At 42.9% G+C, this 23452-nt stretch overlaps 11 protein-coding genes across 11 annotated transcripts, besides 2 other annotated features; 6 read left to right on the top strand and 5 right to left on the bottom strand. All coding sequences in view use genetic code 12, as the record gives it.

The window, feature by feature from the left end:
- Positions 1-855: 855 nt before the first annotated feature.
- Positions 856-3369, bottom strand: CAALFM_C604650WA (uncharacterized protein; the record flags this gene model as incomplete). Its single annotated transcript, XM_707343.1, has 1 exon — positions 856-3369. The coding sequence occupies one exon, from the start codon at positions 3367-3369 to the stop codon at positions 856-858; it is 2514 nt and encodes an 837-aa protein (XP_712436.1).
- Positions 3370-3443: 74 nt separating this feature from the next.
- Positions 3444-3722: a long terminal repeat ((kappa-6a) Long terminal repeat (LTR) associated with the transposon Tca6; about 280 bp long, 10-15 copies per genome).
- A 160-nt stretch (positions 3723-3882) lies between these two features.
- Positions 3883-4044: a long terminal repeat ((weka-6a) Long terminal repeat (LTR); about 167 bp long, 9 copies per genome).
- Positions 4045-5073: 1029 nt separating this feature from the next.
- NAG4 (Nag4p) lies at positions 5074-6819 on the top strand (the record flags this gene model as incomplete). The annotated part of the gene is made up of 1 exon (XM_707342.2): positions 5074-6819. The coding sequence occupies one exon, from the start codon at positions 5074-5076 to the stop codon at positions 6817-6819; it is 1746 nt and encodes a 581-aa protein (XP_712435.1).
- Positions 6820-7026: 207 nt separating this feature from the next.
- Positions 7027-8712, top strand: NAG3 (Nag3p; the record flags this gene model as incomplete). Its single annotated transcript, XM_707341.2, has 1 exon — positions 7027-8712. One exon carries the CDS (start codon positions 7027-7029, stop codon positions 8710-8712), a length of 1686 nt encoding a protein of 561 aa, XP_712434.2.
- Positions 8713-8720: 8 nt separating this feature from the next.
- Positions 8721-9962, bottom strand: DAC1 (Dac1p; the record flags this gene model as incomplete). The annotated part of the gene is made up of 1 exon (XM_707339.2): positions 8721-9962. One exon carries the CDS (start codon positions 9960-9962, stop codon positions 8721-8723), a length of 1242 nt encoding a protein of 413 aa, XP_712432.2.
- A 240-nt stretch (positions 9963-10202) lies between these two features.
- Positions 10203-10949, top strand: NAG1 (Nag1p; the record flags this gene model as incomplete). The annotated part of the gene is made up of 1 exon (XM_707338.2): positions 10203-10949. The coding sequence occupies one exon, from the start codon at positions 10203-10205 to the stop codon at positions 10947-10949; it is 747 nt and encodes a 248-aa protein (XP_712431.2).
- Positions 10950-11191: 242 nt separating this feature from the next.
- HXK1 (hexokinase 1) lies at positions 11192-12673 on the bottom strand (the record flags this gene model as incomplete). The annotated part of the gene is made up of 1 exon (XM_707336.2): positions 11192-12673. The coding sequence occupies one exon, from the start codon at positions 12671-12673 to the stop codon at positions 11192-11194; it is 1482 nt and encodes a 493-aa protein (XP_712429.2).
- A 146-nt stretch (positions 12674-12819) lies between these two features.
- On the bottom strand, positions 12820-15192 carry NAG6 (dynamin-like GTPase; the record flags this gene model as incomplete). The annotated part of the gene is made up of 1 exon (XM_707333.2): positions 12820-15192. One exon carries the CDS (start codon positions 15190-15192, stop codon positions 12820-12822), a length of 2373 nt encoding a protein of 790 aa, XP_712426.1.
- Positions 15193-15290: 98 nt separating this feature from the next.
- CAALFM_C604560WA (uncharacterized protein) lies at positions 15291-16280 on the bottom strand (the record flags this gene model as incomplete). Its single annotated transcript, XM_707332.2, has 1 exon — positions 15291-16280. The coding sequence occupies one exon, from the start codon at positions 16278-16280 to the stop codon at positions 15291-15293; it is 990 nt and encodes a 329-aa protein (XP_712425.2).
- Positions 16281-16437: 157 nt separating this feature from the next.
- On the top strand, positions 16438-18711 carry CAALFM_C604550CA (uncharacterized protein; the record flags this gene model as incomplete). Its single annotated transcript, XM_707331.2, has 1 exon — positions 16438-18711. One exon carries the CDS (start codon positions 16438-16440, stop codon positions 18709-18711), a length of 2274 nt encoding a protein of 757 aa, XP_712424.1.
- Positions 18712-18776: 65 nt separating this feature from the next.
- On the top strand, positions 18777-19925 carry HAT2 (Hat2p; the record flags this gene model as incomplete). Its single annotated transcript, XM_707328.1, has 1 exon — positions 18777-19925. The coding sequence occupies one exon, from the start codon at positions 18777-18779 to the stop codon at positions 19923-19925; it is 1149 nt and encodes a 382-aa protein (XP_712421.1).
- Positions 19926-20603: 678 nt separating this feature from the next.
- CAALFM_C604530CA (uncharacterized protein) lies at positions 20604-23447 on the top strand (the record flags this gene model as incomplete). The annotated part of the gene is made up of 1 exon (XM_707325.2): positions 20604-23447. One exon carries the CDS (start codon positions 20604-20606, stop codon positions 23445-23447), a length of 2844 nt encoding a protein of 947 aa, XP_712418.2.
- Between the last annotated feature and the right edge of the window lie 5 nt (positions 23448-23452).

Below are 23452 nucleotides of genomic sequence, written 5' to 3'. Positions count from 1 at the left end.
AGGGTTGAGTTTTTGGTTCAGGGAGCTGTTCAAACTCAGAGTTGCTCATTTGTGAAGAGAGTTCCAAATTGATTGTACAGTTATTCAAGTTTGCCATCCAGTTAATACATTCATTGAAATTAGCGATACACTCTTTCACTGGTGTAAATCTCAAGGGAACTATTCTATTACCGAGTGGTTCATTTGATAGTGTGTCAAATTGGTTGAATTGGGGTTRTTAAATCTGGTTTAAATAGTTCTGGTACAGTGAGTTGAGAGTTCTAGAGATATTCAAATTGATCACCAGATTAAAGCATTTGTTGATATTGCTGCAAATTAGAGCAGTAAGTTAGATCATTTTGAATTGGTTACAGAACTGCTAGTGTGGGCTAACGAGTGGGTTAATTGTTGTGGTGATTACAGCAGGGGGTAGTTTTAGAGTTGTTCAAATTCGTTAGGCAATTAGTGTTAGCTAGATCTTGAGGGACTTTGAATTCGGAGTTGMTAACACGTAGAAATCACTCTTGTTGGCAGTTAGACATCCGTAAATTAAACTCGTGCCCCCACTCACTCGTGCCCCCCTCTTGGTAAGTCTTGGCTGGGGCTACATCTGAAGRTGTCCAAAAAATTTTGGGAAAATTCAACACTATCTCTGATGAAGAACCTTCGGGATGAAATTTGATCGACAAATTTCTCTTCACCTGTCGTTACCGCGTTTTTATGTAAGCTTTACTGTCATTTTTATGATCTGATTACTCCTTGAATGACTTTTCCTCTACAACTGTGCTTGRTGTCTTATAGACATGGGTTTATCCTCCAATTCAGAGTTTCTGCTTCGTTTGGCCTACAGTTAGTCTTGCCATTCGAGGTGTCTYTCTATACATCTACATGCTTCACTACCCCTACTAACCCCCTCTCTTTGTTCGCCCAAGTCACCCAGTTCGGACTATAATGCACCACCTCCTGGTAGGCCGGCACCATATCCCCCCAGAAACACTCCACTTCCACTCGCATACCCCCCTCATCATCGATATCGGGCAACCACTCAAACCCAACATGATAGTCCTTGTTCCAGTCCAACTTATACAATTCTAGCTGGCTGATCCCATTGCGGTCCTTGTAGATGTAGTTGCCCTTCTCTCTGGAAAACCCATCGGGTATAGCCTTAAAATTGTTCCCAAACTTGCCTACCACCACTGCTTTGACTCGGTCTGGCGGAAAATGCACAGTGCACATTCTGTTTTCGGGTGCAGCAATAGTTATGGCACCAGATATCAACCCATACGACTCGGCTCTTGGTTCAGTAGTTACCTCCACAGTCAAATTTCCTGGGGTTAGCCCACTCTTGTACTTGCACACCTCCAACCCATCTGGCAACGCCTCACATTCAAGTTTAGCTTGCGTTTGCTTCACCAGGGGCAAATCCAGCAACACATCCTCAACAAACCCTTGTCTCCCATACACTTCCACCATATCGTTCTGGCCAACCCTCTCTATAAATCTCAATTTCATCGGACTACCCTGATTAAACGGGTGCACAGCCATACTCATCAACACCCCAACCACCACCACCACCAGCAACCCCAAGACAATATACCGGTTAAACTTGGTAATAAATGGCACAACAGGCAACACCAAGAACTGGGAAAACACCACCACTATCCAATAGATAAGGTGTTCAGAGGCTAGTGATTCTTGCACAGTCTTATTGACTCCTTCTAATACTAGCCACCCCGAATTGTAAACCACCAACGACGATACCGGAACAATAAGCAAATACTGCAACGACCAGTCATAGTTATGCTCCACCAAAGGTTTCTCAGTATCCCGTTCATCCTCTGTGCCGTACCTCTCTTCTTCCCCACTCAACAATGGCTCATCACCACCTCTAACCCTGGTGAAGGTCCACCCAATTAGTCCTAACAACGACGTACTGGCTTGAACAAAAAATAACACAGTTACCCCAAACTCACCGGTGTGGTCGCCACCACTCCATGTCACATAGACCAACACCACCCAGTAAACAAACGACACCTCAATCATCGTAACAAGTTTCTGGTCACTCGACGTATTCACCCAATCCACACCGTTTAACACAACATAGTATACCAACACCACAATTGAGGTCGTCGTGGCTACCACCATCATCGGGTGGGACGACACTAGCATCGGATTACCGACTTGGCCCACCGCCACCGCTAAACCCATTGCTAACGGTACACCCAAAAAATTGGTAACCCTCAATTTCCATTTCTTATACTTGACAATAACAAACAACAACGGGGTGCTCACCACCGGGAACAACACAAGTAGCACCAAATTAACTCTGGCTAGGGCAGATATGGGCGTGGCAAAAAAGTAACCCAAAAACGTGGTGTACACCGCAGGCTCCTCTGAATCGTCAACTACCCCCATTTGCACAAAATCTATCGCATTCGACATCATATGCCATAACGATTTGGGACTAACATTCCTAATATTATCCTCCCCCGTGTGGTACTTATCCCTCGGCTTGTAGAACGCCAAATCTAGGCCACGGAGTCCAGCCTCCTTATACACCTTATAGTCGGTCTCACTATGAATCACATGGTTGTTAAACCCCTGCTGGAAAATAGACGTGGCATACGGGTACCTAACACCGCCAAAGTTCTTCACAATCCCATAGTCTGTCCCCCTGAACAACACCGCCTTGCCGCCAGCACCTGTCCCTTCTAGATTCAAAAAGTAGCCAACCTGTTTAAACCAGGGGTGTTTGACAAACGCATGGGCACCAAATAATCCAAACTCTTCATTGTTGTTAAAGTTAAAGATAATTGTTCGTCTCGGCTGGTTGTGGGCTACAAACCTCAACACTCCCAACAAACTAGCCACTCCCATCCCATCATCAGTCACCCCAAAACTCGATGGCACCGAGTCGTAATGTGCAGAAAGAAGCAACGCAGGAAGGGTGCCATCACTGCCATTAACCCTAACCAATAGATTATTGCTCTCATAATACGAAACAACACCCTTCCCCAGTTCAAACATAATCTTCTCTCCATCATTGTCGTACTCCATATCCTGGATGATCTCTTCTAAATAATCGTGGACTTGGTCGTTGGCACGAGATCCATAGGTGTGCGGATACCTAGCAATATTCTGTAAATCCAACCACGACGACTCCAAAATCTCTTTCTCCAATTGGCTCGTCGGCAACTCAATAGTAAGCTCTAAACTATTATCATAAAAAGATAATCCGGCCGTAACCACAATGGTCAATATAACAAACAACGTTAGCGAAGTCTTCCTGTATCCAAAAATAGACCTAACACCACGAACAAATGCATTTGGCTGGTTGGTGAAAACCTCACTTGCTTCTGATGACGTGTCGTGAACTTCTTCTTCCAGCATTGGTTGGTCTTATCAGTAGAGGAGTGAGTATCAGTTGCTGTGGTTTTTTTTTTTTTTTTGTCGTCTTCAAATTTTGTTGGTTTATGCGACGTTTGTGTCAGGGAAATATCACCTTGATATAAGTCGTGCGTATTAGGTCAACATTGGTGAAAGATTTGCACTCATCGAGAGCCAGGAATTAGTATAAAAAGAAGAGAAAAGAAAGATATCTAGGATATTTATTATATAGAGACCGAGTTTCAATAGACACTTTTAGTGGGCGTAAACTTCATTTACTCTGTTTTTTGCTTATTGCAAATAATCCCTATCGTGTACTAGGACTAATTCTCACGAATATTCCGTGTATACAAACAAAATCAGACTTCTTGGTAAGCCCAGCCGAAACAGCCATACTTCTAGTGGATCTTTCTATACTACAACATTCACACTGCTTGACCTACAACTACACATATTCCTTGTTATAAGGGCAATCTATCACACAAAAGATTTACTGTTGACTCACAAGATATCAACTGTACTAATAAAGGAGTGCATTCTATGACCTTTGGAGAGGAACTATGTATAATATAAGAGAGAAGGGACTAAAGATCTATATATAATGAGCAGGATGGGTAACCCGGTGGGGTATTAGCACGCACACGACCTGCCGACATTACAACTATCGTTGGCTATACATATCAACCCTTTAAGAAAACACCAAACTCATCTTTGCTCTCATTGATTGGTATTTATAGTCACGCATAACCCTGTTTAGCAACTACATAACCCTCCGCACTTTGAAAAATTTTTTTGCTTAATTTTATCAAAATTTTTGAGTAAAAACATGCCAGACTGTTTAATTGGTACCGTTTAGTTTTATATTATTCAGAAGTTAAAGCACCTTTAGGAATCTTATCTTTGAGTAGTGATAATAATATAATGTATATCAATTCTATACTATAGTGTAGTTTAATAAGGAAATAGTTGATAATTCTAAAAAAGAGGGTTGGTGGACATTTATATATGTGTAATAGATTATTAATTGCAGTTCTTTAGTTTCATGATTGCTATTTCTCAGATAAAACAAGACCCAGATCATGAACTCGCGAGCAGACCATCGTATACGCATGCCGCAATAAGATACTTCTGACAACGGTCACAAGCCAAAAAAAACGCTCAACCAAAGGGAAGATAAGCTACAGTGGCCTTCTAAATAAGAGTCCTTTACCCGAAAGGGATTTGCGTCGGATCTGTTGAAAAATTCAGCATCGGTTGAAAAATCGCCCAGTTGGTCTGTGACTAATTCACGCGATTTATACATCTCGCCGTTGTTGCCGATGTCGGCTATAAATTTGTGAGAGCCGTTTTATCGGCCCAAAAAATGTGTATTCATCAACGTGTAACTTAAAAAAAACATCACCAAATCAACATCTCACCAACGGCCAACCACCCAATGATCCATCTATTCGTTCAACACCATGCCATCCCCCATCTACTAGCATACCTTCCATCTCCTTACCGATGACACAAAACTTAAATCCCGCAAAGCCAAGCGTATGGCTGAACCACAAATAGCCACCCCGCATATCTAAGTCGGCGATAAAGATATACCTCAGAGCAATCACTGCTCAGATTCATAACCAACCAATACTAAAATTTAGAACCAATTTACTATAAATATAAAGAGATTTCCCAGTAGTTGTTATTTGCTCTCACCATCCAAACATGTCACACGCTACAGACTCCACATTAGATAACGCAAGTGTTGATTCAGAAAAAGTTAGAGATTTCGGTGACGACTTACAAAACCACCCAGTCCAACCAACAAGAAGCATCCTCAGCAAGATCCGCTCAAGAGATGACGACGCTAGAAGCTTGGTGTCCAACAACAAAGGGGTAGAGAGAATCATCTCAGACTTACAAGAAGGCGCAGGTCAATTAGGACCATTAGAACAGCCATACGATATAAAAAAGATCGAAACCCATCCAGACCCCCACACTGACTACAATGAAGCCGACCCTTGGAAGTACCCAATCGACCTGGAATCTGGTTTACGTTTGGTTGAATGGGTCGATGGCGACAAACACAACCCAAAAAACATCTCCAAAGCTAAAAAATGGTTATACACCTTGGTCTTGGGTGCAGTTTGTTTTGTTGTGGCCTTGGGGTCAGCAATCGTTACTGGGGATATGGAACGTCCAGCAGAGTACTTTGGTGTTTCGGAAGAAGTGATAATCTTGGCTTCAGTAACAGTATTTGTCATTGGTTTTGGTGTTGGGCCGTTGGTGTTTGCCCCCATGTCAGAAGAAGTTGGTAGAAAGCCTATTTATGTGGTCACCTTATTTATTGCAGTGGTATTTATCGTTCCTTGTGGCGCCGCTAAAAACATCGCCACATTAATTGTTTGTCGTTTGATCGATGGTATTGCATTTAGTGCACCAATGACATTGATTGGTGGGTCGTTAGCCGATATCTGGGAAGGTCCTGAAAGAGGTACGGCCATGGCCATTTTTTCTGCTGCTCCGTTTTTAGGGCCAGTATGTGGACCAATTTTTGGTGGTTTGTTATGTGACCACGCTCCAACTTGGAGATGGATATACTGGACATTCTTAATTGTTGCTGGTGTATTTTATGCTATATTTATTGCCATAGTCCCAGAAACCCACCACGGAATATTGTTGAAGAAACGTGCCAAAAAGTTGAGAAAAGAGACAGGAGACTCCCGCTACAGATCATTCAACGAATTGCAGATCAGATCATTTGGAGAAGTCGCCAAAACCTCCCTTTTACGTCCCTTTGTCTTGCTCAGCGAGCTCATCGTCTTCCTCATGACAATATACATGGCCATCTGCTACGGTTTGCTTTACATGTTCTTCTTTGCCTACCCAGTGGTCTACCAACAAGGTAAAGGATGGTCAGCCTCCTTGACTGGTGTCATGTTTATTCCCATTGGTGTTGGTGTGATTATCGCTACTATTGCCGCTCCTTTCTTTAACAAAGACTACAACAGACGTGCCCAGGTCTACAGAGATAGAGGAGAGTTGCCACCACCAGAACTCAGATTAATCCCCATGATGATTGCATGCTGGTTTGTTCCTGTTGGTCTTTTTGCATTTGCCTGGTCTTCATACACTTGGGTATCCTGGGCCGGTCCATGCTTCTCAGGATTGGCTGCAGGTTTTGGCTTTTGCTGTTTGTACAACCCGGCCAACAACTATATCGTCGACTCCTACCAACACTATGCTGCATCTGCATTAGCTGCCAAAACATTTGTCAGATCCATTTGGGGTGCGTGTGTGCCCCTCTTCACTATCCAAATGTACCACAGATTAGGCGACCAGTGGGCCACCTCCCTCATGGCCTTCATCTCCTTAGCATGCTGTGCCATCCCATATTTATTCTTCTTTTTCGGGGCAAGAGTCAGAACATTCTCTAGATACGCCTATACCCCGGAAACTAATACCAAATAGAGTAATGCTCATTAATATATAATTACACAAAGAGATCTTTTTTTTTAACCGTTGTTTTGTTTTGTAGAGATTAGCCGTGGAAGATTTAGGGCCGACCTCACATGCAGCACAAAAAAATTTTTCTCTGCATTTTCACCACTTCCAACCACTATAAATGGACAAGCAATTCCCCAATGGTTTGGGGTTGGATTATTCTGACTATCAAGCATGTCAGATAACACTACTTTAGACAATATCAGTGTCAACTCCGAAAAAGTCGTCGACTACACCATTCACCATGACGACCGCAAAGAACTAGAAAGATTAGTCTCCCACAACAAGGGGGTGGAAAAGATCGTCTCCGAGTTAGCTGAAGGTGCTGGTCAGTTAGGGCCATTGGAACAGCCATACGATATTCACAAAGTCGAGACTCACCCAGATCCACACACCGACTACAACGACGCCGACCCTTGGAAGTACCCCATTGACAAAGAAACAAAATTGCGTTTAGTGGACTGGACCGAAGGAGACAAACACAACCCCAAAAACTTTGGTAAGGGATTCAAATGGTTGTGCACGGTCTTGTTAGGGATGATTTGTTTTGTTGTGGCTTTAGGTTCAGCTATCGTTACTGGGGATTTAGAAAGACCAGCTGCAGATTTCGGCGTATCAGAGGAAGTTATCATTTTGGCTTCAGTTACTATGTTTGTTATTGGTTTTGGTGTAGGGCCATTGGTGTTTGCCCCAATGTCTGAAGAGGTGGGCAGAAAACCTATTTATGTGGTCACCTTATTTGTTGCGGTGGTGTTTATTGTCCCTTGTGGTGCCGCCCAAAACATCGCTACCTTGCTTATATGTCGTTTGATTGACGGTACAGCCTTTAGTGCACCAATGACATTGATTGGTGGGTCGTTGGCAGATATCTGGGAAGGGCCAGAAAGAGGTACAGCCATGGCAGTGTTCTCCGCTGCTCCGTTCTTGGGACCTGTGTGCGGTCCAATTTTCGGTGGGTTGTTGTGTGACTATGCCCCAACATGGAGATGGGTATACTGGACGTTTTTGATCGTTGCAGGGTTTTTCTATGTTGTGTTTATTGTTGTGGTTCCAGAAACCCACCACGGAATATTGTTGAAAAAGAGGGCCAAAAAGTTGAGAAAGGATACTGGCGACTCTCGCTATAGATCGTTCAACGAATTGCAAATCAGAACTTTTGCCCAAGTCGCCAAGACCTCCCTCTTGCGTCCATTTGTCTTGCTCAGCGAGCTTATTGTCTTTTTGGTCACCATGTACATGTCAGTGTTGTACGGTTTGCTTTACATGTTCTTTTTCGCTTATCCTATCGTCTACCAAGAAGGCAAAGGGTGGTCAGCCTCAAAAACTGGTGTCATGTTTATCCCTATTGGTGTGGGTGTCATTGCTTCGTCGTTGGCAGCACCTTTTTTCAACAAGGACTACAATAGACGTGCCCAGGAATACAGAGACAGAGGAGAGTTGCCTCCAGCTGAATTGCGTTTAATTCCGATGATGATTGGGTGTTGGTTTGTCCCTGCTGGTCTTTTCGCCTTTGCCTGGTCTTCATACCAAAGACTTTCGTGGGCCGGTCCGTGTTTCTCGGGTTTCGCCGTTGGGTTCGGGTTCCTTTTGTTATACAACCCAGCAAACAACTATATCGTCGACTCCTACCAACACTATGCTGCATCTGCATTAGCCGCTAAAACGTTTGTCAGATCCATCTGGGGTGCGTGTGTACCCCTCTTCACTATCCAGATGTACCACAGATTAGGCGACGAATGGGCAACCTCCCTTATGGCATTCATCTCCTTAGCATGCTGTGCCATCCCATATTTGTTCTACATTTTCGGTGCAAGAATTAGAACCTTTTCCAAATACGCATACGCTCCAAACATGGATTAAATACACATCTATAAAACAGCAGTTAATTTATCAGTAGCTCTATCTAAAGGTATATCTGACGATTGAACTTCACGTCCCAACTTGTAGACTTTCCGAACAAACCCACTCTTGTCTAAAACAACAAAATCAGCTAAACACCCAACATTCAAAAACCCACGCTCGTGGTCAACGCCAATTGACTTGGCAGCATTATTAGTAACAGTCATCACCGCTTGGGGCAAGCTGATTTGCGACCACTTGACTAGGTTACGCACACATTGCGGCAACGTAGTGGCAGCTCCAGCTAACGTGTCGGTGTTCTCCAAATACAACCGATCACCAGTCTTTACAATAACCTGCGAGTCCCATTTGTAGTGGCCATCAGGCAAACCTATCAAGTGCATAGCATCAGTCACCAAAACACACTTGCTGGGGTTCGACCTATATGCAAGGTTGACCATCGACGGGTCAACATGTACACCATCACAGATTAATCCGAAATATGGGGTATCAACAATAGGCGAATTAATCAAACCCACAACACCAGCATTACGGTGATGTGGCTGTGGCATGGCATTGTACAAGTGTGTGATCATCGTAGCACCTTTCTCAACAGCTTTCACGGCTGTGTCATAATCCGACATCGTATGGCCAATGGAAAACACACAGTTCTTGGATTTAACAACAGGTATCAAGTCTAAAACACCAGCAATTTCAGGAGCAGCAGTGACAATACACACATTATCAAACAAGTCCCCGTAAACTTCTAACAATTTTGATTCACCCTCTTTGGCATCAACAAACGTTTCGACTGGGTGGCACCCTTTCTTTTGCACATTGATAAATGGCCCCTCAACATGAGCTCCAAGCGAATCTGTCTGACTTGCCAAAACACTCCTCTTGTACATTGGCAACACTTTGGCATACACTTCTGGGAAGCTTGATGTGACAGTAGGACACGTAGCAGTAACCCCAGTACTCAAATACTTGGCCATAGCATCTCTATAGAACCGCTTAAACTCAGCAACATCCTCTGCGGTAGACTCCTCGCCAAGATTGGAAAAGTTCAACCCATAAATACCGTTATTCTGAATATCAATAAACCCAGGTGCTAATATTTGCTGCTTCAAATCTATAACCTCACTAACCAACTCAGGGTTTGCTGGCGGATGACAAATTCTTTTGGTGGCGTTGTTGACGTACAAGTCAGTAAACTCATACAACTCACCGTTGTCGATCAAATGACAGTTTGTGAATCTAGTAAATGACATGCTTAGGGAGAAAGAACAACATAGCAAGTGATGTGGGCAGCCATGGCAATATATATATAGGCATTCGGTTGTTCTGGGAGCAAAAAAATGTATCTAGGTTACAAATGTAACACGTTTTTGAGAAAGAAAAAAAAATGCAACACCCGAAAAAAAAAAATGTAACATCCAGATACCACCACCACCATAAAAGGCCCATCATCTGCCAACAATCCAAATGAATACCCCAATTTCTCATCAACCATGAGACAAGCTATATTTTCCAACCCTAACGATGCTGCTGAGTATTTGGCAAACTATATCATTGCCAAAATCAATTCCACTCCCAGAACATTTGTTCTTGGCCTTCCAACCGGATCATCCCCTGAAGGCATTTATGCCAAATTGATCGAAGCCAACAAGCAAGGCCGTGTTAGTTTCAAGAACGTCGTGACCTTCAACATGGACGAGTATTTGGGATTGGCCCCATCTGACTTGCAGTCGTACCATTATTTCATGTACGACAAGTTTTTCAACCATATCGATATCCCGCGTGAAAATATCCACATCTTGAACGGATTGGCCGCAAACATCGACGAGGAGTGTGCCAACTACGAAAAGAAAATCAAACAATACGGAAGAATCGATTTGTTCTTAGGTGGGTTGGGCCCAGAAGGTCATTTGGCATTCAACGAAGCGGGATCATCAAGAAACTCTAAAACAAGAAAGGTCGAGTTGGTCGAAAGTACCATCAAGGCAAACTGCAGGTTTTTCGGGAACGACGAGAGCAAGGTCCCTAAATATGCATTGAGTGTTGGCATTTCCACCATATTGGACAACTCAGACGAAATTGCCATTATCGTGTTGGGCAAAAATAAACAATTTGCATTGGACAAAACTGTAAACGGGAAACCAAACGACCCAAAATACCCATCAAGCTATTTACAAGACCACGCAAATGTCTTGATTGTTTGCGATAACGCTGCCGCTGGATTAAAGTCAAAGTTGTAGAGATGTATAGAGTCTAGAATATACAGGTAATTCATGACAAACACTGTGTGGCAGGTCAAGTTCATTAATCGTAAATAATGTTTACACATCTGATCTATGGCAATATGGACAGAAGTAAACTATACAGTCAAAACAACTAAACAGCTCAGGCGACAGATAAGAGTTGAAGGGATGTTACTCCAATTACACTAGTGCGATGTACACTTGGGCTTGCTCATTCATCTTATATCATTTTATACATTCTACTTATGATAGGCAGCACCTATGGCAGCACCTATAATCGAGCTATTTTCAATCAACTTCAAGTCAACCTTTATCCCCTTGGCCTCCTCTGCGCTATTCACATACTCAACAATCAACCGTCTATACTTGTGAAAGTAGTTCAAGACCGACCCCACATACCCAATCGTCACATCACCACCCAACTCGTCACTGCCCAACAATTTGAAAAACGCAATAATCGCATTGGCAACAATAAACGCCGCCCGCTTGATAATGCACGATACAACTTCTTTCAAGCAGACAATGTCACTCAACCCAACCGTCGTCCAGCCGTAGGCCTTGCACAACTTGTCATGTATATCATCATAATCGTCATTCTCATGCACAAAACAAATCAACTCCCCACTAAACCCACCATACTCTTGGTACATCTGTTGGTGGTCAACATTTTGAAAAATCTCGCCAGCCTCAATCAAATCTACCACCACCAACCTCGTCAATTCTGGCAAGTACCTCCCACTAGTCATCAACTCGTGCGGCTGGAAAAGCGTTTTTGTAATAGGGTCAGGCTCCATAAACGTCTTAAAGTGGTGCAGCAAACCAGCAAACCTCTTGTCTATAATGATATCATATTTCGTAGCAAAGTCTTTACATAGATTCTGGCCAAACAACGAGAGCTCACAATTAAACAACGTAGCATCAGCCAACATCTTGGAGGGGTGGATATCACTTGACCTTTTTAGGGAACAGCACATGTTAATCCCTGTCCCCAACACCATGGCCAACTTCATCTTCGAATCAATAAAGCACCCAGCAGAATACACCGCCAACGAGTCGTTCAATATAGACTGCACGTCAAGTGTCAACCCGTACTCTTGTCTCAACGTGTCTTCCAAAACCATCTTTAAATCCTTGTCGTAAATATCCTCTCCCACAGTATACCCTTTGGAAACATGCTTGATCTTGCCTCTATTGTAGTCGGTTGTTTCCAACGGGAACGACCAGGTTATACCAGTATTGATAACCGACTTTACATCAATAACATTCTGTCCCATCAATATCTCGTTAATCTTGGACCCAATATACTTGAAAAACTCACCATCAATCCTCTTAAAGTCGTTGCCAATAATCCAACTCTTTTCCACAACTATAGTTATCCTCTCACTTCTCGACAAATTTGGGTGTGGCTTGGAAATGTCTACCACTGCTATTCTCAATGTCGACCCTCCTAAATCAATAACCAAATACTGTCCATGCTCGTCGCCTGTAGGGGAGACATTATAGTTAGGTAACATAGTAATTGGGGAATTCTCTTTCAACGACAGTTTGATATCACAAAGCACTTCATCAGAGTATACCCCCAAGTTCGATGCAGATACCGCAGACGTAAACGATTCAACAATACTCGACAACACACTGGATTCTTGCGACGACACATCAACAATCTCCATAAAATACATGGACTTGGGGCCACGCAACCCACTAATGCTAGTCTCAGTCATAATAGTATGGGGGAACAAACTAACAAAAAAAAAAAAATTAGGCTCCTTCTCCCTCCTATAAATACTTGATTTGGCGTTGTTTTTTTTTTTCTGATGTTACATTTTGCACTGGTGTTGCAATTTCGCGTTTTATTACTATCTACCTGTTACATATCGTCTAGCTCAATATTCTCTTTGCTACCGGCCATCTTATTCAACTGGCGCCCTGTAACCTCATGGTCATCAATCAATACCTCCCGCAACTTTGTTTTGGCCATAACAATGACCTCATCCATGGTTCGTTGTGCCACCACCAAAGCCGGTCTCAACAACCCCAAATAGTACAAAACGTACACCGTCGCACCCAACACAATACTCAACGAGAAAAATAATGGGTTGCGGATAATCGCCATAAACTCATTCCACCCAAGCACCAATATAATCAAATAAATATAGTATGGGATTTGCGTGATATGCTGAACAATCGAACGTTTTGTCTCAATGTACTTGGCATCAACTTCCTTCTTGAACTTAGCCAAAACTTCCAGCTTCTCTTGCTCGGTAATGATCTCGGCAAAACAGTGATCTTCTTCATCATCACTATCGTCGTAGCCCCCTAAAAACTGTTCTCTTAACTTTGAGTCAAAAATATCGTAGTCGGGAACAATCTCCGAACCATCAGCCAACTTGGCAAAAGTCAAGATCGGCAACACCTGCAACGCATGCTGCTTGGCCACCGCAAATGTCTTTTCCAAATCTTGCTCGTTAAGGTACAATTTCGGTAACCCATTCTCGTCGTACCTAAACTTGTCGTCAAACCTATCTTGTAGCAACGCCAACAACTTTTCTCTCGAAATCAACTTGTGTGTGACATCATAAAACTGGCACCACGATTTGAACTTGAACTTTTCAATGGCCTGCTGGTTCTGCGTGGATGACGTGCCAAGCCCAAAATCACCACCAAACTTCTCGTACACACCCTTAAACTGCTGCAAAACATTATCCCAGGTTTCCTCGTTTGGATCGCCCAACTCAAACTGGATCGACTTGGACAAACTGGCCGATAACTTTTTCACCGACTTGTTAACAATCGAGTTCAACTCGATAACCTGCTGCTTAGCAACAATAGCATCAATGTCCTTGGTCAACGCCAAAATTATCTCATCCAACGAAAGATCACCTTGCAACGACATCAAACTGACTTGGAAATTGACATCCTCAACCAACTTGGTAGATAATGTCTTGACATTCACAGCAAAATCCTTACCCTTTAATGCAACTAGATCCTTCTCAAACTTCTCCAACAAAGTATTACACAAGTTCTTGGCATGCACATCAAACACCTCCTTGAGCTTGTCGTTGATCAACCATCTCAATTTTTTCCTCTTTTGTTCATACACTGCCTTGTTGTATCTAGACGCAGAAGCATCATAATCCTCAAACGCGTCTTGCCTCAAATCAGCAAACAACGCACCCAACTCCTCAAAATCAGGAGCAGCGTCCACCTCCTTAAAGTGGTGCTGGTACTTTGCCAAAAACTCTTGGAACACACTCTCAACAATCTCGTCACACTTGAACTGAGCAACCAATATCTGCTGTGTTGGCAAATCCAAGTCCTTGTTGGTTTCAATCTGCTCCCAGCATCGTTCAGCATACATGGTCCACCCATCAATCGGAACATCGTGGTGGTACTCGGGCTTAAACAATTCGTTGCTAACCACTAACCTATCATCAAGTCTGTTAATACCCTCGCCAAACTCTTTTGGTTGAAGAACCTTATGGTTAAGCGCATGGAAAGTAACATCGAAAAAGTCGGCAAACTGCAAATGCTCCAACTCTGCTGGCTTGGCAAGGCTGCTCCACATGTTCTGCAAATCCAGCGTAAACGTCTTGGCCAAGCTCTCAACAGGCGTAACACCAACATGGTCCCTAATAACAATCAACAACAACACTTTATGGTCATTATGTGTTTCCAATTTGCTCTTCCCAAACAACGATAAATTGACCTCAAATACAGTTTTCAACAATCCCATATTCGCACCCTGGTACAACCCCACTTGCGTCTCCCAAATATTGATAATCAAAACTTCTGACGTGGACAACGCAAACAACGCCGCTTTACGCTCAAAGTCCTGGTCCTCTCCTCTTTCTCTCCCATCAGTACCTTCGACGTCCATAACAAGAATATTGGACTTGCTCGTAGTGTGCCCCAAAGTCGTCGACACCACTGGCGAGTACGCCAACCATATCCCCTTGGTAGTTTGTTGACGGTTCAGCTCGTCCATAACATCAAAATTCGTATTGAACAACCTGTTCAACAACGTAGACTTCCCGGTCGACTGTGACCCAAAAACAGAAATAATGTGGTAGTTGTTGCCTACATCAGCGGGTGACGTCTTGTTGATATAGTCGAGAATACCAGTGTTGAAATGTTTATTCTCATCGATAATTTGAATTGCATCTTGTAATTGACGCTGATCAACAGGGACAAACGATGACGAAGATGATGTATGTGATAACTCACCTTCAGATAACTCCATGTTTGCTTAAAAGTGGAGAGGAAAATAGTGAACAAATCACCCTTTTTTTTATTTTTTTTTTTTTTTCTGTGCATCTGATTCTCGTTTTCTATACACCCCTACAATTTGTTTGTCAACTCTGGAATGACCTCGTTTAAATCACCAACTAACCCAACATCCGCAACATTGAAAATTGGCGCATCAGCATCCTTGTTGATAGCAACAATCACTTTCGAATCCTTCATGCCTGCCAAGTGTTGTATAGCACCAGAAATACCAACAGCTATATACAAATCTGGAGCAACAATCTTACCCGTTTGACCAACTTGTAAGGAATTGTCACAGAACCCGGAATCAACAGCTGCTCTAGAAGCACCAATGGCCGCATTCAATTTGGTGGCTAACGGATCAATCAACTGGTCAAACATCTCTTTATTTTTCAACCCACGCCCCCCAGAAACCACTCTCGTGGCCAGTCCCAATTCCGGTCTTTCTGACTTGACAATTTGTTCAGACACAAATTGTGCGCTGTTGCCAAATTCAACAGACTCAGTGACTTGCTCAACGGGGGCAGTTGCACCACCGATCTCAGCTGGTGGGAACGCAGATGCTCTGACTGAGGCAAGAATAATACTATCTTTCGACTTTACTGTAGCCAATGCATTACCAGCATAGATTGGACGCACAAAAGTAGTTGGATCAACTACCTTGACAATTTCAGACACTGGCTGCACATCAAGTAAGGCCCCTAATCTTGGAAGAACCGACTTGCCAATCGACGAGCCAGCAGTTAAAAAGTGGGTAAACTTTTGGTCTTCAATGATCTTTTTGAGCAAAGGAGAAACTTTTTCCGCCAAATAGTGGTCGTACTCGCTATCTTTGGCAACTAACACTTTGGAAACACCCTCGGTTTTGGCGACTGCTTCTGCAACTGAATCGCCATTACTGCCAAAAACTATGGCTGTCACTGGTTCCCCAATTTGTGTGGCAGCAGTAATTGTAGACAATGATGCAGGAGAAATACCATTACTCACACCTTCAACCAATGCAAGTGTATTTAATCTAACAGTAGTCCTTGAAAACAATCTCTTTGCAATGTACGATGCCATGCTTGTGGTTGTTGAGTCAAGTTAAAAAAAAAATCAACCACCAAAATTTTTTTTTCATCAAGTAGTGGCTACCTCGCACGACCTCCGGTGCGGACACCAACACGTTTTGACAAATGCCTGTGGCTTTATTGGACGTTTTGCTCTTAAACTCACCACAATGAAGAGAACCCCAAGATCCGATACTGTCTCCCCAGACAGGTCTAGACTTACAAGCCCATCGCCAAGTATACGCCATATCTCACATACCAGAGTCAATACCGAAAGGCTGTACTTGCTCCACAAAGATAGCACCCCACAAGTGGCTGATGCAGAATCGATCATCTACCAAGACGAGTATACGCCTGCAAATACCCATAACGTCGAAAGCTTGCTGTGGTCAGAGATCCTTCCATACTATATCCCATGCTTATCGTGGATTGGCCAGTACTCTGTTGAGTTTTTCGTGGGTGACTTGATTGGCGGATTGAGTTTGGTGTTTTTCCAACTACCATTATCGTTATCGTACGCAACTAGTTTGGCACACGTCCCTGTCACATCAGGGTTGTACTCACTAGGCATTTCTCCGTTGATATACCTTATATTTGGAAGTGTGCCACAAATGATTGTTGGACCTGAAGCCCCGATTTCGTTGATTGTGGGACAAGCAATCGAACCTTTATTACACCATGCGAAAAAGGCGCATCTCGATCCCGTCGAGTACGTGGTAGCCATCACATTTGTCAGCGGCTCAACATTGCTTGGTTTTGGGTTGGCCAGGTTCGGGTTTCTTGACAACGTATTGAGTGCTTCCTTGTTGAAAGGGTTTATTGCCGGTGTTGGTATAGTCATGATCATCACTTCCCTGATAATTGTTCTTGGATTGGAAAAGCTAATGAAACAGATTTCTGACGACCCAAATGAAATGGATATACATTCGCCATTTGACAAAGTCAGGTTTCTCATCCAGTACATTGGACAACGCAACCAGCAAAGTCTCAACATAGGGTTGGTGGGGTTTTTCATTATATTTACCATTCGGTTGTTTAAGAAGCACGCTGCAAAGCAGAACGGCAGACTTTACAAGTACGCAGTATTTATACCTGAGATAATGTTGGTGGTTGCCGGCTCAACAATCCTCTGTCAGCACTATCGATGGGATTTGGGTGGACTCCCCGTCATAGGCAAGGTTCGAAACGAGGGAGACTTTAAATTCTACAACCCTCTATCCCTATCCAATCTACACTTGATCAAAAAACTTTGCGCATCGGGGTTTATGTGCGCCATGTTGGGGTTCTTCGAATCAACAACGGCATCAAAATCGTTGGGGTCCATGTACGACCTTCCCATTTCGTCAAACCGTGAATTGGTTGCCCTTGGCAGTATCAATATATTTGGCTCGGTTTTCGGGGCTCTACCAGCATTTGGAGGGTACGGCAGATCAAAAGTTAACGCCATCTCTGCGAAAACAACTATGCTGGGAGGAATCATGGGTATCTGCACCTTGCTCACCATCCACTTTTTGCTCAAATATTTATACTTTGTCCCACAGTGTATGCTTAGTGTGGTGGCAGCGGTTATTGGTATCCTGTTGATCGAGGAAGCACCGTATGAACTCTACTTTCATTGGAAAACCAGAGGTATTGACGAGATTATCACATTCTGTGTCACCGTTGTTACCACGTTATTCTTCTCCATGGAGGGAGGCATTGCCGTGGGAATCGGGTACCTGCTTGTTCGAGTTGTCAAAAACTCGACATTCTCTCGAATTCAGATTCTTGGCCGGTACCCCAACACAAACAAGTTTGTTAATGCCGACATCCCAGCATACCAAACTAGCCAGGAAAAGGTTGCTGGGTCGTACCTAAACTTGTTTGATGATGCCCAACACATGCAGTTGAACACACAAGTGCTTGAGGAAGTCGAAGGGTGTTTGATAATCAAGGTGCCAGAACCACTTACATTCACCAACTGCAGTGACCTAACTACAAGACTAAAACGAGTTGAAATGTACGGATCTACAAGGGCGCACCCAGCACTGAAACGAAGCCGAGACATAGGCATGACAAAATATGTCATTTTCGACTTGAAGGGGATGTCTTCTCTCGATTCAACAGCAGCAAAAATTCTCAAAACATTGTTAGAGGGGTATAGGAAAAGAGGGATACGCACATGTTTTGTTAGAATGAGCAGCGATAAACATTTACGGAAAATGCTAGCCGACTCAGGGATTTGTAAATTGTTGATTGATGATTTGACTGACTTAAAGTACTTTGCCATCCAAGAAATCGCCGAGCAGAATTCACAGCCTTTAACAACGCCAGAAATGGAAGCTATGGTCGAGTGTTATTCGTTGATTGAAAGCAGCTCACACCCATACTTTAACCATATCAGCGATGCTTTGAAGGTTATTGATTGTTTTGAAACAAATTATGTAGACACTATAGACGCGTAAAAAAAAATGCACATTTTTTTTTTTTTTTTTTCGTTGGTTGTCACTTTTTCTTTTCAACACCAGCCATGTCCGAACAACCTACAGAACCACTTTCCATCAAAGAAGAGTATCAACTATGGAGAAAGAATTGTCGATATATGTATGAGTTTGTCAGTGAGACGGCATTGATGTGGCCATCACTTACAATCCAATGGCTTCCAAACTACACCACCACCAATGGCCTTATCGATGCCAAACTTCTATTGGGAACCCATACATCCAATCAAAGTGCAAACCAGTTAAAAGTGGCATCAACACAATTACTGGCAGACCCCAATGTCAAGGCTAATTCGAAAATTAAAACCGTACAAAAACTCGAAAATAATGCCGAAATCTGCCGTGCAAGATACATGCCACAAGACGCAAATATCGTAGCAACTATCAATGGGTTGGGTGAGGTAGACTTGTACAACTTAGACACTGAAACCAGGTACTCACATTTTGCCCCACACACTAAAAACGGGTACGGTCTTTCATGGAACCCAAAACAAAAGGGATTGCTAGTTACCGGCGCTGATGACAATTTTGTTTGTGTTACTGATACCACCACCAACAAAACTACTTTCAAAAGCGACATCCAAAAGGATATTGTCAATGATGTGAAGTGGCACCAATTCAACGGCAACTTGTTTGCATCTGTGTCAGAGGATAGTCATGTCTACTTGTTTGATGCTAGAGATAACAAAGTGGTTAGCCAATACTATGCCGAGTCCTCCAACGGTATCAACTCCTTGGCATTCTCTCCGTTTGCCGAAAACTTGGTGGCAATCGGCAATACAAGTTCAAATATCAATTTACTCGACTTGAGAAAATTGGGCGAGAACTCAGGATTGTTACACACCATGATGGGCCATTCGGAAGGAATAACTTGTATGGAATTCTCACCCCACCACGACGGTATACTCGCCACCGGCTCACAAGATAGAAGAATAATTATTTGGGACTTGTTCAAAGTCGGCGAAGAGCAACAACAAGAAGACGCCGAAGACGGGTGTCCCGAACTATTCATGATGCATGCTGGTCATACTGCGGGAGTGAGTGATTTAAGTTGGTGTCCTTTCAAAGACTGGATGATCGGTTCAGTTGCTGACGATAATATTGTCCATCTCTGGGAAATTAGTAAAAAGTTGATTACGAACGAGGAAGCTGAAGTAGATGTGTCGATTTTAGAGTAAAACTGGCCCTAGCTAGAGACATAACAAACCCTTGGGCTGGGCGTTTGTTGTATTTTACACGACAATTTGTTGCCTATAATGTTGTATTTTTATACTTTTTTATACACGTTTTTTTTAGTAACTATTTCAGTATAGCTGTATACCTGTGATACTCAAACAACCAAATATGGGGATTATCGGTTTACAAGGAGTTAGAAATCTTATGTGCAACAATTTCTAGGAAATGCAGTCACGGGACTAGCTTTTCGTAGGTCTTTGGTCGTGTGAAACACAAATACGCCTCTATAACTATTCTCCCACCAACATGATCAACTTTCTGGAACCAATAGTACACCAAGAAGTATATGATCATATCCAGACTTTGTGTAAACAACTTGGCTTTGTGGTTTGGTATTGGTCATACGGGTTGTGGGATTGTCTCTTGCAGTACATGGTGGCACGCAAGTGGTATATCAACAATAAGGTAATGGTATACACATTTTAATACATGATGCCACACAGCTAAACATTTAGACTAGGTGAACACTGACCAAATACTACCCGTTCAGCCACCATTTTCTTTTGTTCACCAAAATAAATATTGCACTTGTCACTTACAGCCAAAACCAACTATCCAACCCTCATTTGAAATCTCATCGCAAAAAAAAAAAATTACCTAACCCATTCTTTCTTCACTACATGCCAGAACTAGATAAACTATCTTCACGGTTTAGGCCGCTTTACCACTATGGGCCAGTCACAGCATTAAAGATTTACAAGCACTATATCATTGCAGGTTATGGTCCAATTTTAAAGATTTTCCACATCAATGATCAAGTAGATCTAATTTTCGACAAACAAGTGTTCCAGAGAAACAAGATCCACCATATTGATATCAACCCCGAAAATGACACGTTTGTGGTTAGTGGTGGACGGTCCTTTCTTGTTCTGAGATTGGGAGAGTTGATAGACGCCAGAACAGTATCTGCCATGGAACACACAATCAACGAGTGGATTGTTACTTCGTACGTTTTGGACGACAACCATATACTATTGCTAAATTCCCACAACACAATTATAAAAATCGACAAACACAACTTTTCTGTCGTGGATAAAATTGATTGCAAGGAAAAATCGATATTGTATAGTGGATCAATTACAAAACTACCAAGTGGTGATATCTATGTCGCTGCCGGGACAGTAATGAACGGAACTATTATCTGGGACTTGCACAGCCAAAAAATAAAACACAACTTAACTGACCACGAAGGGTCTATTTTCGGGATCAAAATTGACCCATCAGGGCAATATATCGTGTCGTGCTCCGACGACAGGTCAATCAAGTTGTACAGCTTTAATGAAGGGAAATTGCTAGCAACCGGCTGGGGACACGGGTCAAGAATTTGGTGCTTGGAGTTTTTCAGTGGGGAGCCCCTAAAGATTATGTCCTGTGGTGAGGACTGTACCATGCGTATGTGGGAGTATAGGCCTGGCAATGATCTACTCCAACAGATAGAATTGTGGGAAAATTTCCATCGGGGGAAACACATTTGGAGTGGTGATGTCGATAATGTCGAATTGAATATTGCTGTAACCGGTGGGGCAGACGGCAAAGTCAGAGTCCATGACTTAACCCAGCAAGACCGCCAAAAGTTCTCCCTCGCCGAAATATCATTCAACATCAGTCTCAACAAGTCGGATTTTATTAGAGACTATTTTGAATTGCCAGAATTTCTTGTCTTGTTAATGTCAAATGGTTATTTGTTTATACGTAAGGACAACACATTTACCAGTTTGGGCCACTTTGCAGAGTTTGATGGGTTTGGAATTGTCAGTGGATTTGCAGATCTTGGCGTGGTGCTAGTCTGTGCTAGAGATGGAAGAATCTTGTCTATTGATGGGAGTGCTACTCCAACATGGATCACCAACCCATGCAACAACAAAATAGTTAACATGTTGCTAGACACAAACTGTGGCAGACACTTTGTATTGCTTGAAAGCCCAAACCCAAATGTTCCATTTACACTCCACGAATTGACGTATACCACCAGCTTGCAAATCTCCAAAACATGGGACATTCCCAAACCGGAACTGAGATTTAGTGTAACTGCAATGACAATAGATACAGTCCACCAAAAACTCATATTGGCATCGAAAAAAGTTACTATTGGTGTATTCGATTTAAAGACACTTGCGGCAACTGTGTTTAGAAAAGTATCACCAGGTGATTCGGTTTCGTCGTTGTCGATTATTAACACAACACCAAAAAGTCTCCAAGTATTGGTAGTTGCTAGAGATGGGTTCTATACCATTGCCGACATATCAGGCACCTCTGCATTAAACATCTTACAACAGAACAAAATCACCAGAGGGGTAATTGAAGGTGGGTTTATGAACAACAACGACTTGATATTGTACGGGTTTAAGTCGTCGTACTTTTTTGTGTGGAATGAAACTAAACAGATGGAAATCATGAATGAACAGTGTGGGGGCAGCGGACACAGACATTACAAATTCTATCACGACGCCGCCGAATACTTTAAATTTATTTACACTTTGAAAAACGAGTTATGTATACGTACCCACCACGTACGATTCAGCAACACGTTTGGGTTGATTCAGAATGGTACTCACGGCCGTGAGATACGTGATGTGGCAATTTCTAGCGACCATAAACTAGTGGCAACATCGTCTGAGGATTCGTCCATTTGTCTCAGTAAATTGTCTGACGATGGCAAACTCGTCAATGTTTGGAACATGACCAACCACGTCTCGGGAATGCAAAAAATCAAATTCCTCAGCAAAGACTTTATTGCCAGTTCTGCCGCTAACGAAGAGTTTATTGTATGGAAATTGAGCTGGTCGCAAGACCTCCCGATGCTAATGGAGTATAACCGATTAAACCCTACCAAAGAGATACCAGATTTGCGTGTGATGGATTTCAGCTCCATAAAGAGTGATACGGGGTTCACCATTGCCACAGTTTATTCCGACTCCAACATTAAGATATGGCAGTTTGATCTTGATTCTGGGTTCCACTTGCTCAAGTCTTGGTTTTACTCTACATGCTGTATATTGAATTGTCAATTCCTAAACAACCACTACTTACTTATTAGTACCACCGATGGGTGCGTCACAATCTACGACATAGCCACCGCAAAACCCGTTGCAAAAGAAAAACTCCATCAAAGCGGTGTCAAAGCGATATCTATCCACCAAGACTATTTGATTACCGGTGGAGACGATAACGCGATCACTGTCTCCCAATTCGACAACACATCTATCAAACTCATCGATCGGGTCGAAAACGCTGCTTCTGCAACTATCACTTCGATTGGGTATGTCGATGACAAATCGTTTATCACCACTTCAGTTGACCAGATCATCAGATTGTGGTCGTTCTCGCTGGGCAAATTAGTTTGCCACGAAGCAAGGTATACTACAATTGCCGACACTGGGTGCTGCGACACAACTACAGTAAATAGCAAAACACTAGCAGTGGTTGGAGGCGCTGGTATCAGTACATGGGAAATCTTGTATTAATTATC

This window comes from Candida albicans, chromosome 6, assembly GCF_000182965.3.
Source record: "Candida albicans SC5314 chromosome 6, complete sequence".
NCBI lineage: Eukaryota > Fungi > Ascomycota > Pichiomycetes > Serinales > Debaryomycetaceae > Candida > Candida albicans.
This window is presented reverse-complemented; position numbering and strand designations above follow the sequence as displayed.